The sequence below is a fragment of the Nyctibius grandis genome, chromosome 25, assembly GCF_013368605.1.
Source record: "Nyctibius grandis isolate bNycGra1 chromosome 25, bNycGra1.pri, whole genome shotgun sequence".
Classification (NCBI taxonomy): domain Eukaryota; kingdom Metazoa; phylum Chordata; class Aves; order Nyctibiiformes; family Nyctibiidae; genus Nyctibius; species Nyctibius grandis.
In genome coordinates this window covers 1,825,322-1,844,908 of record NC_090682.1, presented here as the reverse complement: position 1 = coordinate 1,844,908, position 19,587 = coordinate 1,825,322, and the positions used below count along the sequence as shown (strand labels likewise).

Sequence of the window (19,587 nt, the reverse complement as noted above, 5' to 3'; positions counted from 1 at the left end):
TCACACATCCTCCTGTGCCGTCAAAGTGCAATGCTCTGTTTTCTCTGAACAGCAAAACAATCATTTAATCAACAACATGCCATAATAGAGGCTCTGTGTTTACTGAGACCAGATGCATTCATGTCTCCGAGGCTGGGCTTACCCTACAAGCTTTCTTGGGAACAGCTGTGGGTTTGATTTCCGTCATAGGTGTGCGAGCAAAACTGGCTTTTTCCTTTGTGTTTTATCCCACAGTATGTCTCTTGGTGGTCAGAAGTAATAGATGGAGTCGGTAACAGTGTCTGTTCATTTATCTTCTAGTTCTTGATCCCTGAAGCACATCTATGCAGCAGAGCACATGGACATTTACTCCTGTGCTTCAGAGCCTGGTTAGCGTGGTGTTGGGTACGGCCTAACAAGCTCTCTTGAGGATGGGTTTGCAGAAGGAACGTGATTCCCTGCACCCCTCCATACTCTGAGATACGCTCTGGCAGTGATTTCCCAGCTGTGGTCACAGATACTGGATGTAGGGACTTTCCATGTTGTTACCATGTGTAACTTATTACCCCGTTCTGGCAAAAGTACAGCCACCCGTGTCCACAGTAAACATTTGAGAGCCACTGCTTAGTGTCATGTTTCATTGTTGTCTTCTGACACCCCAGAGACTGGAAGTAGTTTCCCCCATGAGAAAAGGAGAGGAAAATGAGGTCATCATGGAAGCAAAAAACCATGTAGGAAAGAAATCTGTCAAGCAAATCTGGTAGTAGTTCTGTATTTCTCCCACGTCTTCCCAAATTTCATTACAAGTGAGATAAATTCTGCCTCATACCAAGGAGACAGAAGATCCAGGTTTTACCCAGCTAAGGTGAAAAGCTGTTTTCAGCCTAGTGGCTTTAATCTAAAAAGTTCTCTCACTAACAATGTTTTGGGTCTGATTTATCTTATGGCCATTATTTCTGTAGCCTGGAATGCATGGAGTGAGGAAGTTTCTTAATGGTCGGTTCATACAGGGCTTTAAAGACAAAAGAGAAACCCACTGAATTCCAACCAGAAAACCCACAGGTGGCAAATTCAGCTTAGGGAGCGCTCCAGGATGTTGTGTCCTCTTTGCCAATCATCAAGTGCCCAAGGCACTGCTCTGCAGGCAGCCACGTGGAGGGGGTGTTTGTTAGTTTGTTTTTAATAACATCAGATATTTTAACTTCATGAAAACAATTCTGTTTTCAGACCCTGAGAAGTTGGTTTTGCCTAATGGAGTCCCTAACGGCTGCATCTAAGAAGTTTTTATGAATATTTCATTGCTTATGATGAATGACCTTCTTGCACATTTAGAGGAAATAAAAGGGTGAGACCACATCAGAAGACATTTGCAGCTTAATATGGCAAAATCTGGGAGAAGTCTCTCTGATACAACTGTCTGAGATTTTATGTCTCAACAAGTTTACGCATCAAATATACTTGGCTTAAGAATTAAAACAAGCAAACTCCAGCAGCATATACATAAGCTGCCTGCGTTGGCAGCTCAACCTGGAATCAGGGATTGCAAGCGAGGTCTTTCCAAGTCGTGCGTTTCTGACTGCAGTAAGAGTCAAATTCTGTCAAGGTTACTGCTGATTTCATCTTTAGAGAGGCAGGAACTAGATCCCACTGTGCTTCGTGTCTGAGAGCAGTCTAGCACGGATAGCGTGGCGTGGGGAGGATCCGCCTCTCCGAAACGGCGTGTGAGACTGGAAAGGGTCGTGAGGAATTGTCTTCCATCTCCTCTTGCTGTGTGCAACAGAAATGTGGCACTGGGCAAGTGTTTTTCCTGGTTTCACATTTATTTTGTATTACTGCCTTAGTTGATTAATATTCCTTAGCATGCCTTATCTTTTACCGTTTGTCTAATTGGCCACTTTAATACTCAGAGTGGAACTGTCCCACGCCGGTCACTATGGGAAACTTAAAACCATCAGGTCAGAACCTGCTCTATGTGCAGTCGAGTCTTTCCTGGCATGTAGTTACATGACCACCCCGTCCCCTGTACCGTGTATTGTTGCACCTAAGAACATCCTTCCCGACAAGGGGATGCTTCTGGACCTGCATATACATAAGCATCTGGTGAGCAACATGTTGTAACCCAAGGTGGTGTTCATCACAGGAAAACATAGTCATCATTCTCAGCTAATTAATGGAAATCAACACCCGTCAGACTGATGCTGATAACTTTAGTCAGTGCTGAAAGCTGCTGTTGAATTTCAGTCCGAAGATGGCTACTTCTTGCACATAGGTGCTTCATTGGAAGCTTATATTAAAAACATAATAACAAAATAACCCAAAGGAGACCTGATCTTGTGCATATAAGGCACATATGGAACTGTTATTGATTCAAGCACCTCAAGGATCCTGCTGTGGAGTTAGTGTCTGCCCTTTTCTCTAGCTGTGCCTGTTTGTAAACGATGGTAGGATTTATTAGTCTTAAAGGTGAAGCTTCGTTGAAGGGATGCTGACTGCTGAATAATCAAGCTTCCACAGGAAAAAATGGTCTCCTGTGATTTGCAGGCTTAAAATAGTTCTGAAAGTAGCTACAAGCAAAATACACGTTCCACCACCTTTACAATTTACTTAGTGCTTGTACTTGCATAAAACTTGGCCTTCTGAGTACACCTGCGATTTGATGTGAACTTGTGTCTGCGAGGAAGAGAATTTAAACCAGCATTTAACTTCACCTCTATCGCTAGCATCCTCCTTCCGTGTTCCCGTGATGTTTTCTGTTGTACTGTGCTCAATCTGTGGGGGAAAACCAGGATATATCTTCATGGGAGAGGTGCATTTGAGTTTAATTTCAGCGTACAAATACAAAGTTGAACTACGCCGTGAACCTCAATGCCAACATTAGCAAACTTGTCTTTCCTTTCATCATTACTTCAGGATATTTACGCTTGGGTAAAGAAGCCACTCTGTTGGAAATGTTCTTTTCCTGCTCTGAAGCCACAGTTGAGAAAGAAGGAGATGGGGAACTGTGTGGGAATATAATTAGTACATTTAGCAAGATAAATCTGGAGAGAGGAAAAAAAGTCCACATAAATACATTTATGCTGTCAGAGTACTTACTTAGAAAATGTTTCCCTGTGTAAAAAGATTTGCCAACCTAAAATTTCTAATATAATAAAATAATAGCTTCAAATATATCAAAAACCAGGTCTTGAAGGTGCCCCATTACAAGACAAACTGATGTAAGTAATGGACTTGGCTAAATGAAGATGAAGTGGTGTTTGAATCACCAGGATAATTTGGGAGATAGTGAAAGTATTGTCTATTAGGAGACTGGAGCTAAGAGAGGTAATAAAAGCTTTTTCTTATAATGAGGCTGCATCTCTGAGTTTGATCAGCGTTAAGGCTTTTAATTTCTTCAGGATTTCTCCCAAGGATATTTGGGCCCTAGAATTTTTTTTTTAAATAAAACATAACAATATTTCAAAGGAAAATGAGCCTCATATTTCTTGCTCTTGGCCATCAGACATACTTTTCACTCCATACATACATTCCAAAGTGATGCATAAAGGTGGCATTTGTCCTGTGGTTTTTCCCTCGTCTGATCCGCTAAATTGCACAAACATCGTAAATTAACGAGAGGACAGACATCAAGGAGACATTGGAAGTGTGGTGGTTTAGAAAGGAAAAAAAAAACGTCCGTACCTAATACTGTCAGAAAAAATTATCAGATTTAATAGCGTTTGGAAACTTAATGAGCTTTTGCTATGGCTGAGTATGAGCGGCAGCAACTTCAGCTGCATGTGTCTGGCTGCGTTCGCCAGGGAGTTAACCTTAAATTCCATCTTGGAAAAATGCAAAAAGATCACCAGGTTTCCTTGGAACAATGACACATCCTCTGCCAGGAACAGCATCAACCTTTCCACTGGCTTAAAACTCCTGGCGAAAGACAATTCTTGAGCATTCTTGCCATCTCTTCTCAGGATTTCTGCAGACGTGTGCTCTGTTTGAGATGAAACCTGCTGAAGTTTACGCTTGGCCGTGAGGCTGATCCGTTGCCATGTGCCCCAGCACATCCTTCCGTGCTGGGGAGCTCACATCTCCCATGACCTCTCCCTCCTGCCTGGACCACTGTGCCATATGCTACCGGTTGGTTGTGTGGGGTCACAGCTGGACAGGTTGTGGCATTGGATAAAGGGAAAGGGATGGGACTCCAAGACGTCATAAGGTTTATTCCACAGGCTTTTGCTGCTCTCTCAAGTGGTCTTCCCTGGGTGTGCTCCAGGTCAGCGTAGGCGTGAGATGGTTTCTCAGTGGACTGGTTTACTTAAAGGATAGGTAATGCAGGCAGGTTTGGAGTTTGGGAGGAATGATTCTGCTCCTTCTGCTTGGAAACAGATGGGTAGAAGATTTGGAGGGAGAAAGAATCAAGAAAATGTTCCTAGCCTCTAGTTTTAATTCTCTAATTAATTATCATCTAATTATTTAATGCCTTCCACATTTAATTCTATACCATCCCTCTAATTCCATTGAGGAGGTGGGATTTGTTCTTTTTTCCTTTTATTTTCTGTTCTTTTCTTTGTTTCTTAATTTAAAAATTTTTTTTAGCCGCAAGATTTTAAGCTTTAGATAACACCACTGTGCGAGATGAGTTATGTCATTGGAAGCAAGGCAAGCTCACGGTGTTAGTTATCAAACACACAGGATAGACTTGCCAAAGCTCTTGTAACCTTTCCTTTAAGTATGTGCTGTTCTGCGTGCTGGCTCTCCTCCAGCGGCTCGGCATTACTCACTTGTTGCGATACGTGCGTGCGAGCGAGGTCAAGAACAAGTGTCGGTGGCTTTGTGAAGCAGAAGTTGAAATAAGTAAAATTTCATAGACAAATGTGTGCTTCACGAGCTCTGCACAAATTATCTTTTCTTCAGGAGAGCTGGTTGATGGAGTTAACATCGCTTGGCAAAGAAGGGAGATGAGGAAATGAAAGCCAGAGCTATCTAAATGAGCTTACTTGGACATCTGGGGGTCAGAGGCCCAGGTGGGAGAGGCAGGCACAGCCCCATTGACCTTGCAAAGCAAAGCCAGCTCCTGCCTGGTAAGGATTTGGCACTTCAGTTTAGTAGCCATGAATCCTAGCGTTGGCAACAGATTTATGTAGTGCTTTTCCTTGAAGCGGCTTTTAGAAGTTTTGGTGGTTTATAAGAGGAGCATATATAGCATAAAAATGTGTGAATCTCTAAAGTTGTATTTTTCATTATTTTTCTGCCTGTGATCACGCTGACAAGTGAAACGTGCTCGTGAAACAGGACCACTTGAAAGCTGCCTCTGCTCTAATTGAAGTCCTCTCCGCAGTCGTTAGCCCTTGCTGCTTGGGTCTCGGCGCGGGGAGCGTGGCAGGTCCGTGCGCCTTCCAGACAGGTTCACAGTAGGCTTGAAATTGTGGAGCTCCAGACGCACAAATGGGTCTTTAAAACGCCCACTGCTTTGCTCCAAGCGCAGATCTTGATGTGAGGATTATTCTTGGAGGGAGAGTGGAAGGGAGCTTCCAAAGCCACTTTGGAGAGGAGGGATGAGGGTGTTTGGTTGTTGTTAACCCCTGTTCTGGAAGATAAACGCACGTGCACAGGACTGTACTCTGTAAAACTACCGAGCTTGTGAATAACACTTCTGAATGTGCCATGTCATAACTTACCCCCCTGTTTACTTTGTTGCTGGTTGTCTCTACAAGAGGAATAACCAATAAATTATCCTCTGCAGGAGCCTGCTGTAATCACTGTCTTTATCTGCTGCCTTCCTAGACATGAGCTGCTTTTTCTCAGGCAGTGGGAGGACCACATGAACTAGAAGCATTTTTAAGCTAGTCCTTCCTGTGTATATGATCTATAAAGCCTTGGCTAGCAAGCACTGCTCTTGGCAAAATTGCGTATAAGCAAGGTACGTGACTTAATTTTGTCTTTCAAGATGCCAAGGTGAACCTGTTACCATTGATCCTGTGAGATCCTGATTGCTTCTTCAGCTGGCCTCCTGCTCTTGGAAGTCTCTGCTGCTATTTGGGATATTCTAGTTACCCGTCGTTTGGCAGGTCGTTGTATGAGGAACTACAGCTCTTACTAGTCAGCTGCACAAAGCATCGTAGTGTGAATTTGCAGGTGGATGAAGAATTGCCTGCCTGTCCCAGGGTTTAATACACTCATCAGTGCTTTGTGGGTGTGTGCAGAAAGGCAGAGACTCATAAACTTGTCTCCAGCTGTGTAAAGACAAACTTGAAACTGTTACAGGGGAATCCTCGAGACCCTGCTGCCTTTGGTCTGTCCTTTAAGAAGATGAAAATCAATTTCCCAGTGTGGAGTCAACCAAATTCTGCCTGTGAGTCATGTTCAGAGTCCACTAAGGTCAAGAGAGGCCTTTGCTTTGCGCTCCCTGGATTTCAAATCAGGCCCAGGTGCACCTGTACTTTCGAGGATGTTTTGTTTAGAAGGGATGCTGCAGGAGGAAAGGCTTTTAAATATCATGACATAAAGTTGGTTTTTACAACTTTACTCTGAAATAAGACAGTTGCATATGTGTAGGGCAATACAACGGATTTAAAACGTTACTTCTCAGTGCAGTGAGTTTGTCTAAATGGGGACACTGAGGAGCACTAAAGTGGAAACTAACTGCGTGGGTGTAAAGTTGATGAATATAAATCAGTAGGTTAATCCTCGGGTAGGTCTGCTCTTTCAAATGAAAAGTTTGCTGTGACTTAGTCATCCTACACACATGGACCTCACGCCTACAGATGATTCACTTGCTGTTTCTGGAGAGTTCGTGTATAGACTTAGATATATATGTAAGAGGAAAGGTGATGCAACTCAATTGTCTTAACTTGACCCGTACCTTTTTCTACCCCGCATTGTGTTGCACAGAATCCGGCCTTGAATATGTGTAGGGAGCTGCTGCGTTGGTATGTTGGTGATTTCATTGCCTGGCTGCTGGCTTGGCAGGTAAACAGGGTCTGCTGGAGTGAGGTGGAGCCCGTGGTGATGTCCTTCAGCACCGATACACTTACAGAAGGCAAGGCCTGAAATTTCATTGTGGGTTGATACCCTATTGTGTATGTACCCTAAATAAACATAGGGAAGGTTAAAGGATGGAAACTTTTCTCCCCGAGTAGGAAACCCACGTTTAATTGAACTGGAGCTCTGTGGTACCTGACAAACCTGGAAAATATCTCCACCATGGATTATCTTTCCTTTACTGCATGCTTTATTATTTTCTTTTTCTTTGACTGTTATTTAGTTTCAAAACTTAGTAGCACTTTAAATATGAAGTTTGATAGCAAAGAATGATGGCAAAGTGGGGTGGAGCATGCCATGCAGAAATCAGTAATGGTCATATTTAATCCCGTTAACGGCAGCAGGCTACACGCTGTTACACACATAGAAAAGTCGCTCTTACAAATCTTTAAAATTGCCTCTTTCTGGAATGCAATTTTTTTAGTGGAATGAATCTCGCCGTGTGAAAGAGCCTCTGAAGCAGTTAGAAAGATTTATCTCTGGGGCTGTATTGCACGCCAACCTTATGAGGATGTGAGCACGCGTAAAAATCTTTAAAATTCTCACTGGAAGGCTTCACAGAAGAGAGCTGGCTTTGAAAGCAGGATTTATAGGTGGTACAAGAGACTGCTGAAGGAGCCGAAAAAGAGTGTGGTGAGAAAAGTGTTGCAGGAGAAGCTGCAACCATGGCCGAGGGAGCCATTTCATGGGTTTTCTGGAGAGTTGATTTATGATGGAGTAACGATAATATCCACGTGGAGATGGCACTGAGTGGATTTCATCCTCAAGAGCTTGCACAGTGTTTAAAGACCTTCTGTGTCCTTCGAGTTGTGTAAAGAGCAGCCTCAGCAGAAGGCTCTTTGATGTCCTTGGTTAGGCAACAGTGGAGAGTGAAATTGCAGGAGAAAGTTTTATTTACATAACCAGCACGAGGGAGTGGTGAGCATCTGCACACATGCTCTTTCTTCCTCTAAATACATTTAATGTTGTAAAAATATAATAAATTATGGCAATCCAAAGACTTTCTGTGGTCCAAAAATTGTTTTAATTATCTGCAATCATGTATACGACCACCAGAAAAGAAATTAGTATTCAGGAAGTTAGGTCTGGTGAAGGACAAGCGCTGAATTTGTGTGCTCTGCAACTTCCATACAAAGAGGAGGGAGGTACAGGCAAAATGCAAAGTTAAATTCATTCTGGGTATCGGTGGTCATTTGTGTGTGAGAGAACTTTGCCTTACATCTCCCTCTCTGTCAGGAGGTACATGCCTCTATTCACCTGCTTCTGATTCTCTCTTGCTTACATTCATGAAAATACAGCATTTTGTGATTTTTCTCTTCAGTCTTTTGTTCGTTTCTGCTTTCATTTGTTGTTGGGTTTTTTTGGTCTTAGCTAATTATGATTTTTTTTACAGACTTAGATTTTTATGTACACATTTTCCAAGAGAGAAAGTGTTGTTTCAATAGACCTTTGTGTAAAAAGTCCTGGATTCTTCTTCAGCGCTCTCTATTTTTAAGGTGGCATCATTTCTGCTTAAGAAAACAAGGGAATAACTCTTCTGGCGGGTACAGCAGCGCTTTCAGTGTACAACTTAGTGTCCATCCTACAAGGAGTAAAGGTAGCAGTGATGGCTGTGTGTGTGCAGGGAGGCTGAGATACCTCACCCTGTTCTGTGTGCCTTTAAGGGAGTGTTTCATGGTTTTCTCTTCCCGGCGCTCTGCACTGGATAAAGCTCTCTCTTTCTTTTATAAAACAGCTTTTTTGAAGACATTTCGGGTTTTTATGTGCTTTGCAAACAGTCTTAATTGCTTACGATCAGTTTGTAACTTCTGTTTTCAAAGATGGTTAAATGCAAGCTATTTTCAGTATAGGATATCACAACTAGTGGGAGTAGCAGGACTAGTAGTAGGATGAGTCAAGGCACTCGGTGCAAGTACAGGAATGACACGGTTAAATCTCTCCTCGCTGCTCTGAAAAAACGCACATCCTGATGTTGTATTTAATGACTCTGTGTGATGAATGGTGCCATAAAGCTCTCGGTTGTGGTAAATTGCTTGACAACACTGAAATTAGGAGATATGTTGTATTATCTGCTTTCTGCCTGAACGTATAAAATAAAAAATGACTAAAATTGGGGGGAGAATCACTGTTATCTGATAAATGAATATTTATAGAGATATTTTCAGTGAACAATTAATTTTGCAGCCTTCTAAGCTAGAGGTTTAATCCCTGGCTTGAACAGTTTGCCTTCCTATGATTGTTTTATTTTTGAACCATATTTTTATTTTTAAACTGTCAGGTGAGATGCCAAAATCCAATGGCAGTCGAGGGTCTGTGTAAGCCCTGAATGCTGAATATTTTCTGTCTGACAGCTCCAGACAGACAAGCACTTCCCTGATTCCCTGATACTCAGCGTGTCTTGGAGCAAGTTGATGTGAATGTTGTGCTTCATGCGTTATTACATGCCTGGCTTATCCCTGCTCACTGACCTGGTCTTTCTCTCTCTTTTCTCCACCCCCTCCCCGCTCCCTTGGTGTAGCTTTCGCTCCCAGAGGAACAGAATGAAGTAACAAGAAACGGCTGTGAATCCAAGGAGCTGGTCTACCTTGTGCAGGTCTCTTGTCAGGTAAATGCCATGTTTTCTCCCCTCACCTCGTTTCGCAGACTGTATTGCATTATATTTGTCAACACAGCCTCGTAATATTTGATTATGACACTTTTCTGTGGCATTTGTGGGTTTTTTCCACCTCTTCACTAGCTCAGTCCTCAGAAGGATGCTGTCTGTGGTACTGCAGCCAGCTAATGTTAAGAGAAGGAGCATCGAGGGGAGGAAAAGGAGTCAGTAAGCAAATAATCCTCGCTACAGTGTGTGCAGAGCTGCACAACGATTAGCCTAGAGACACAAGCGTGCATGCTTAGACCCTGCTTATATATGCCTGTCAGTGTGGGGGGAGTGTACACTGACACACGGACACACCAGATACACAGCAGAGGGAGAACGCCGGCCAGTGTTTCTGTCGATCGAGGCGTGCTGCTGGCAGCTGGGAGATGGGGATTCTTGATCTGTTCCCAGTTACGTCTCCAGACATCTGGTATGAGATTCTTTCCCTGCCTCTGCTACTGTGGGATCAAAATGCTTTGGGCAGATAAATCTGCTCCTTTGTACCACAGATTCCCTGTCTGCTGATAAGGGATAGTGACTTTGTAAAATGCTACGTAAGAGGTTATCGTATTTTAATATGTGGAATGAAACTGTTGTTTGTGGGAGACGCATTGACAAATCCAACTGAGAGTTAATGCCTGTGTTTGGTCATTTTTCTGGTCTTAACATAGCAGTTCTTTTCATGATTCATCTCAGCAATTCGTGAGCGTCCATCTTATCAATTTATGCTGAACAATAATGGCAATCACTGTGGTGTCTATCTCTTTTTAAAGCTCTTTATGTGATTCTGCTGATGTTTCTCAGGTACTAAAACGAAGTGTATGGAGTAGACACACCTGTGTTGCCTACGTTTGAATTGTGTGGGGTAGGGAAGTATTTGCTGTCGGATTGTACCAGCACACACACATACACACGTTAGTACACACAGAAACATGAGTTTGGAGTGAATTTGCGCTTCTGCACTAACTCTGTGTGCACACTGGTGTAGGGTGTTCGGAGAGAGCTGAGGAGCAAAGCGTCCTGCTCTGTTTTGAAGGAGGAGCTTGGCACAGACTTGATGATCTTAAAGGTCCTTTCCAACCAAAACAGTTCTGTGATTCTGTGATTCTGTGATTCTGTGAGCTGAGCTACAGCAGTGTAGTTAGTGTGAGAGAAGCACACAGAGTAACTCCTCTCTGTTGTCAGCTCTTACGGTGCAAATACACACATGCACACGTGTGTGTATCTACATGTACTTATAAATAGTGCTCTTGGGAAAGGGAAGAGAGGCTGAAAGTGAACATCTCTTAAAATTGCCTGTGGTTGGGCATTTTGCTAGTGCTGTTCTAACCCAGCTGTAGCCAGTTTCTTACAAAATAACCACTTTTTAGAAAAGCATTCCAAGCTTGCAAGCAGCACTGCAAAATCTAACAGTGGAGCCATGTCTGTGTCCCAACCGAGAGCAGTACAGTGACTGAAAGTGAGATTTTTCAGGGGACTTAAGGAAATTAGGATTTCAGTACGTTTTGAGTCCTTGCGTTTGGGACTGCATTTGCAGTGCTTAATGCAGAGATGGACCTTGTATGCTCTCATGACTCTTTCAGGTGGGGCTACAGAAATGCCAATATTTTATAGCACAGTTTTTCCCTAACCCTGAAGCGTACCACTTCTGAGCTTTCTACCTACCTTACTGACATCTCTAAAGATTAAGAGAGCACTTTCAGGTATAATTGTGTCCTTAAACCCTGCAGAATATGTTTGTGCAGGAGCAAGCCCCAGGAGCAGCAAATAGCCAGCACATAGCACCCAAGGCATTGATGGTGCAGTGATCGAAGTGAGCCCAGCAGCTTGTCTGACGCTTCTGTCAGACTCTCAGGTGCTTTGCAGGGATGTTTCTGAGAATACAGAGCAGAGATTTGATTTGTGTGGGGACAACGTGGTGAATTCTGTGCCTTGGCTAAGGAAGATGCTACAGCAAGACTTAACTGAGCTGCTGCCCAATAGATCCAGGGGCTGTGAACCGTGCCCAACCGCTGAGGAGTTCTGTCACCTTCTTTTTCAGTGTTACTAAGTTAAAATGAAGCACTGAGAGTTGGCCTCATCACTTTAAAGGATGGGCATGGAACCAGTCACCTTTTCCTTTTTTTCTTTTCTTTTTTAAATAATCCTTCTGTTTGGCTAGAATTTCTCCCCACCCCAAGTCTGTGACTCACCTCTCGCGTGTTAGTCTATGTCCCCGCCTCTCAGATACTTACAAAGCTGAGAAACTTGTGGCATCTGGATTCAATGAACAGAAAGGCATGGAAGAGCAGCACAGCTGAGCATCATTTCTACCGTGGCGATACTTCACCCCTGACATCTCATGGCCTCTCCTAATGTCCAGGGAAAGATTCCCTTCTGTCATGCGTTGGATGCCAGCAATGTCTGCATGGGTTTGGCTCCCTGTTAGAATTGAATGGGCAGTGTGAAATAGCTCATGGAATGATGGAGAGATTTTGGCAGGATGCAACTGTCGGGTGAAAAATATTGAAGGGGAGGGGAGAAAAGCCTATAAACCAAATTTCACTCTGCTCACCTTTTGGATATGCTACTAGTGTTGGTGCTCAGACAACAAACCAAAGCTTTTGAACATTAGACTTTTAAAACATCCAGCTCAGTCGTAGCTGTGTTTGGCAGACACCAGTTCGGCATTTACACTAAGGAAATTCTATCCCACTCTTCCCCATCTCTAAGTATAACTTTAGCGGTGTAAAGAGAATTATTGTTTGATGCCTATTTTGCAAAACCCTCCCAGATAAGGTTTAAAGAAAATTTTTGGAGTTGTGTTTGTGACATGATTCTGCTGCAAGTCAGCTTGTGAAATCCAAGCTTTGTGTGAGGTTCAGAGGGATTTTTTTTAAGTCTCTATTCAGCTTTTCTTCTACTTAGAGACCTCCAAAAATTAATCCACTTTATTAGCTCTTCAGAAGAAGTGGGAATATATAGAGAGCTGTTCCAAGTGTGTCTGAAAAGTGGAAAGATAGGATTCTTCTTTTGATTTCTTTGAACAAATTTAAACATGAAAACTAGCAAATGACAAAGGGTTTTAAATTTTATTGGAAAGAGCTGATGATAGTTTTGGTTTTGAGAGTGATGCAGGGGGATTTTCCTTTTTCCCCAATAAGATTGCCCTGTTTAACTTTCATTTCTAGAAGATTGCTTTCAGGACGTGTACAGTTACTGCTGTTGAAAGATTGCTATGATTAAAATAAATGTAAACAAAATCCCTTTCTGTGATAAGGGATGGACGGATGGAAAGACGACTTTTAAACAATCTACAAATGCTTGAAATCTGAGGAAAGATTTTTGGGAAAAGGAATAATGTTTTGAGTTTGCTCTTTCCCAGAGTGCAGACAGTATGGCACGTGCATTTTTGATGGGGAGGAAGATGGCTCTAAAGAATTTTAGAGACTGGTTTTTGTGTAGGAAACAGAGGAGCGTAAAATCCTGAAAGGTGTGGGGTGTGGGTCCTGTGAACCTCCTGAACTCTGCAGACAGAAATTGCGAACCTTAACAGTCACCACAGTCCTTAAAAGATCACGGGGGACGTCTGAGACCTTGATGAGTTTGTGCTGTACCTGTAGGCTGGAGGACATTACAGCAGCAACTACCTGCGTACGTACTTAAGTATTATAACACAAGAATGGTTAACCTAAGCTTTTATTTTGAAAAATTAAAGAGAAATAATAAGCATGCAGTACTAATTACAAGGTGAGATTTGAACTATTTCAACACCACAGACATCATTTTTGTGAAATTTTGAAGGCAAGGAGAGAACAGGAGACCGGTTGTAAAGATGTTCAAGTTCTAAGGGAGACCTTAAAGTGTAGCCATCTCTTGTGGTTTTTATTGTTCATTTTTGCTATCACAGAGAGGTTATGGCAGGCAGAAATGGCAGGCGGGAGGAACCAGAAATGACAGACCATGCAAGCGTGAGTGATTTTTAAAAAGTCTTAGGACTAGATCTCATGATAGTCCTTTAAACACGGCCTGGCTCTTGCGATCTCAGACCAGAGCCAAACTACTTTCTCTGTTTCCTGCTTTTCACGGGGTAATGCCAACGTCCTGCAAAGTCACTCTCTCTCTGCTGCAGCCTAGGTAGATTTCTAAAGCTCAAAGCAGGGAGCTCTCGTGGTCCAAGCATGGGTTTTCTCCATTTTTCTGCTCGCATTTCCAGCCCCCACACTGGCAGTGAGTTGAGCCACGTGGCTTTGTTGTACAGGATGTACTCTGCCCTGTTCCTGTTTTCTGTTCAAGGCAGCCATTGCTCTCTGTGCTGTGTTCCTTTTGATTGATAGAATAAGGTCTCTGATGTACCAGATGAAGGCGTTTACGCAAATATATGCCACTTGTATCTCCCAGCTCTGCCTTGCAGCAGATTCAAGCTCAGTATCTTGTGTTTGAAGAACAGCATTTGCAAAACTCTGAAGGCAACCCCATCCAGCGTGCCACGGCTGGGAGCGTGGTTGCAATAATAAGTGCTTCAAGGGCAGCGGAGAGGATGCCAGGAAAAAATGGGATCCAAGTAGGAAGAACAGACAGGACTCCCCATCCTGGGTGGTTTGTGGGGAGAGGAGAGTGGAATATATTTTAGCAGAAGCAAATGTCTTACTCAGACTAGTAACGTCTAAAGTATGGTTTGCTGGTTCTCTCTGCCTGTGATAGTCCATACTAACAACCACAAACTGCTTGCAGTAGGATTTTTGAGTCAAACATTCGAAAACCTTTTGTATGATTGTTTTTTTCTTAAAGGATTGTCTTTTGTCTCTTTTGTTCTTTATTATATTAATAGTTTTGTCTTGTGTGATTGAAGCTCAAGAGCACAGTTACTGAGTAAGAGCTACTGACATTCCTCCTGTGAAAAGCTGCAGTTCTTTAAACAGATAACTCTGAGGGACAAATTCTAAACCACACATACATACTTGCATGTGGTTTATATACACATTTAAAAAAATGAGAGAAAAGCTGGTGTCTTTGTTAATGGGATATATCTATGTGGAGCATCCAAGCTGGATCCTACCCAATGCAAAATCTGTTTTCAGAATATGTGGTAACCTGCTTCTCCTGTCTTAACATAGAATTTTCTGCCTTTGTTGTTTAAAGAAGGTTTTGCTAAACAAAAGCAGTTACTGTGTCCTTTTATTGAATGGTAAATGCAGGTAAAGTTTGACATGATGCCTGCTGCAGCCTGGCTGCAGCCTCCTGCCCCTACCCATGCATTCTCACCCCCCTCTTCCACCTGAGGTCTAGTGTCCACGGCTCAGGAAAGTTAGTCTGGTTTAAACTGCATTAAAATGCTGGTCACCCTCATGGCCTTTCCCCCCTAGCTTGTTTTCTGTACTTCTTAACTGACACTTGGTACTACTTGCCTGAAGATGATGGCAACAAAATAACTAGAGAAATGTAACTTCCATTGACAAGTTTGCCCAGGAGAGTTATGTACCTCACATGTTTAGAAGTGTTTGAAAATCCCTGTTGGGATACTGGGTGTTTTTTTGTAAGTCCCCCCAGACTTTTTAAAACCTGACCGTAGGCCTTTATGGATTGAATATTTTCAGCCTATCCTTCCAGATGTTCACAAATGTTCAAACCTCTGTCCTGAGCACTTGTCGGGTGAGGAGGGCTGTTTCACATTACTCAAAAGAAAGCAACTAAAATCCTTGTTTCCACAATGCTAATCCATCACTTGATGTTCTGTGCTTCGGTTGATCTTGGGTCATAGACTACATGCCTTCTGCTCTCAACAGCGATAAATAAAAATGAAGTGACAATAGTAATGTGGATTAATAAAGAATGTATGAAGCTGGCAAGCAGCCTGAGAAGTGCTCTTGGGCTGTGTTCAAAGCTCCGGTGATGCTAAAGCGCTGCCAAGGTGTAGTGTCTTTGAAAAACTTGGGTCTGGTCCAGGCTCTTTGAAAGTAAACTAGCATCTGTAGGGAAGAGAGGAGGTGTTGAATTGCATTAGAAGCCTTTAAGAACTGCATAATTACCATCTATTGCTCTGTAGCTGTTATGATAATACTAAAGGATAAATCCATTCCTTAATTAGGATAATAATCATTAAGGACAAGGATACGACTGACTATTTCTTGGAGTTTTGCCACAGAACACTGATTCAGGCAGGGCAGCACTCAGCATCCAACAGGATTAACACATTTGCTGTTTTTAAAAGCACATTGCACCGTCCCCTCTGTTCATCATGGGATTTGTACGTAGCTCTGTGACCAGTAATTCACACGAGCGGTTTAGACATGTAACAGAGAAAGTAAAGTAGCAGTTTTGAGGTAAAGAGGATTTTTTTCCTGTTGTCTTTGCTGCCTTTTATTACAAAGTGTAACTTCCCTCCGTTCCCAGACACAGAGCAGATTCAGTACTCTGGTGTGTAAATCTATCCACTGGTAACAAGAGATGCAAGATGACTGTAGTTCTTAAACTTTGGTTTTAATTTCTCCACTCATGGCACTCTGATTTTTTCCTATTTAAATATCTATTGTGAAGGAAACGGGGTGAGCACGGTCCTTTATTCTTGACTCTGCATGCTTGACACGCAGTAACAGGGTTCTAGCTGCGCATGGATTTTGAATTGAACGATTTATTTATTGAGCGACACTGCAGAGATAAATGCTGTCATGGAACTGCTCGTGCTCAAGCACATTCCTTCAGCAGGTGCAAATTTAGGTGTGTTTCAAGCTGTCCCTCAGTGTACCAAAGGCAGAGGCTTGCTGTGCTCTGTGTTAATGGCTTCAGCTGTAAACTCTAGTGAAGAAATGGTCTGGTGAATTTATTTGAGAGTGGTCTTTACTGGGGAAAGAGAGTATCCAAAAATGGTCACCACAAGGTAGCAGCCTACCAGTTCATCAGACTTGCATCGGACTGAGCTGCTAGGCAGTTATTTGTGAACAGGAACGGTGAGTGATACATGGGGACAGCTGCCTTCATAAGCTCTGCAGATGGTTTTCTGTGATGGAAACCTGCCAGCTGAGGTGGATGGTCAGTGTAGCCCTGGTCTAGGAAGGGGTGATGAGCAAGAGGGAAAATTATTTCTCAGGATAAAATACAATATCCCGTGAATGTGCTGCCGTGAAAGTTTTTTAAGCAACAGAAGCTTTACAATTATATGGTAGTTTGTTAGTGTCGTGTCCTTTGGGCATTTTGCCTTCAGAAAACAAGCTCTGAATTAGAGAGATCAATCTTCTTGCATCCAAATTGTATTCTGCTTTGCTCTGAAGCAAAAGTGAAAATCACTGTTGAAACCTAAGAGGACAGGACAGCGATTATGGTTTCTTTCTGTAAGTGATGCATTTTGGCAGGGCTTCTGATTGTCGTGTGGTGCTTTGTAGACAAGGCTGGGCCTGGCCACAAATTGAAGAGGACAGTTGGCTTTATTCTGAAGAGACGTTGAATCCTGCCCCATAACTCAGCAAGTGTAAATGCATTGCAGAGGAGCAGTTTGTCTGCAATTTTACTTGTTTTACAACTTCTCCAAGAGCTGGGCTTGGTTCAAATCCAAAATAAGAGGAGGATTGTGGTGGATGTTCCTGTTTTTCTTAGCTGCCTTGATGTTTATTCCTTACAGAGAAGATTAACATGCATACATTTTTAATAGCAATATTACAGTGCCTGTTTACTCGGGAAAGTTGACAGCCCTTTGGGACAGATAGTCCAAAGTTTCATCCAGTATCATCCTCTGCAGGCTGCAAAGTTACTTTGATCAACAAGCAATGTTAGATATTAGGTGGCTAAGCAAGCATCAGGAGAAAGGGTGCAGTTATGGTGCCTCAAACCTGGGCGACTTACATGTAGATAAAGTTCATACGCCTTGGAAGAGCATCTACACTTCCAAACAACAGATTCATGGGACATAAAATGTAGGACAAGCAGGTTAGTAAAGAATATTAAAAAAAAAACACTCTCAAGGCACAGAAACCACATCAAAATAAATAGCTTGTATATAAAGATGCTTCAGCAGTAAATGAAAGATGAGTCACTTTCAGTGTTTGTAGCAAATATTTGCCATCACTGAGCAAAGTGGCAAAATACCTAATCCAGAAAGTTTTCAAAAGTTACGTCCTTGTGGCCTTTGTTTAGTTAAACTCTGATATTCTAAAGAAAATTTGTAATCCAATTGTTTTGGTAATAAAAACACTGGTGGTCAATGCCATTGTCTTCCTCAATAACTCAGGCTTTGACAGATAAGAAGGAACTGACTTTCTGTTTTTCTAATGATGCATTTTTAACTGATCCCTGGTTTTAAAATACTGTATTTATTTCAAACTGTGTGGTTTACCTTTGTAAAAGACTCCATTAGGGATATTAGATATTAAAGAAGGCCTGTCTTAAATGTTTCATCTGGGTCTTGGCACCGCTTTTCAATGTTTCTTCTTAAAATTGATGCAGGCAGCTGCCAAAAAAACAGCTATTTTTCCATTTTGGCTACAGCTCCAGCTCTGTTAACAAAACTTCTCCAAAGCTGCTTCTGTTTCTTGTGCTTTCTAAACAATGTGTCACCCTTCGACCCTCTTTCCTTGAGTTTTGGTCAGCTGCAGCTTTAACATACCTGCTTGTATACCTTTTTCCTTGAACTGTGCATGTGTTTTATCTCTATAACCCTACCCAAAGAAGTAGGAGTAGGCAGGGGGGTTCCCTCTGATAAATTTGGGGTGGGGGGTGAGGGAAAGGGACTGCAGGAGCAGCCAAGCTCGTACGTGCCCTGGGGAAAGAGCATCTCTGAGTGCTGTGTCTGGAGGCAGAGGACAGGGACTACAATTTCTTATGATCTCAGTGATATCATGATGACACTATTAATATTTTTTGCTTCATTCTGGGGTGTCAAAATAAATGGGTTTGTAATGGAAGCAGTGTCACCGTGTTGTTAATTATTTCTGTGCTTCTAAGCTTCTGTTAGTTTGTAAGGGATGTGATGTTGTGTGGCAACCCTGACTGGGGCTATGGGGTTTTTTTTTTCAATCAACGTTTCTTGGTTTTGGACCTACAAAATCTTTTCTTCCTGGCAATTAGTTTTAACAAAAACATGCCGATGTGCTTTGGTCACTTAAAAAGAAAATGTAAAAAAAACCCCAGCTGTTTGCTTCAGTGATGTACCCAAGAAATGAGACTTAAGAAAATGGAGATCTATATCTGTCTAAGCTACGGCTGCTCCAGCTAACCTCAGGCAAGTAATTTTGAAAGTTTGTTTTGTTTTGTTTTACTAACCTCAGGCAAGCAATTTTCAAAGGGGTTTTTTGTTTGGTTTCTTTGAAAGGATAGTGGTGCTTGCTTACTTTGATGAAACAGTGTTTCTTTGTGGTTAAGTGCTGAGTAGATTACAGCACATTTGGGGCACAGGGGAAAGAGGGTGGTGTATTTAGATACGTGCAATGTCCATATAATCATTTATAAATATACATACGCTTTCACTCTTTGCCTCGCTACCTGTAGGATGGTAGAATTTTAGTTCCCGTTACTTAGCAGTCGGTCTGTGTGTGGCTTTGAAGTATTTCCTTTGTGGCTCTGAGCTCATGTTGGGTTATTACTTTAATTTTCTGAAGTGTAGAAAAGCAGTCCCCACGCTGTGGCCGCCCTCCCCTTCACCCCCGTGTCTCCCTGTGCCCTGTTGCTTTTACGGTATAATTTTACTAAAGAGACAATTGATACTGAATTGTTTAAATTATAACGTGTCGGGAGAGCAGGGCATTTCATTCACATGTTCAGAGTTGTAAATCCTGCTTCAAGTTCAGGAGGTCTCTGCCAGCCTGCCTCAGAAATAGGCTTTATTGTGGGAGGAAAAATAGGATTTCAAATGCCACACGCATGGTGTGTTTGCGTTAGGTCTTCTTAGCGTGCCCTTATTTCTCTGTACCTGTACAAAACCACCAAAGCCTGAGCCAAATATTTACGTGCTGCCTGGCAAAGCTGCTCTTCTG

General features: G+C 42.5%; 1 protein-coding gene across 1 annotated transcript in view; it reads left to right on the top strand.

Moving 5' to 3' along the window:
* Positions 1-19,587, top strand: part of ARHGAP32 (Rho GTPase activating protein 32) — a 133,740-nt gene that overhangs the window by 41,334 nt on the left and 72,819 nt on the right. Inside the window, exon 5 of the mRNA XM_068418337.1 lies at positions 9,524-9,610. Coding sequence (XP_068274438.1) covers positions 9,524-9,610 — 87 coding nt within the window. The remainder of the gene's footprint in view (positions 1-9,523; positions 9,611-19,587) is intronic.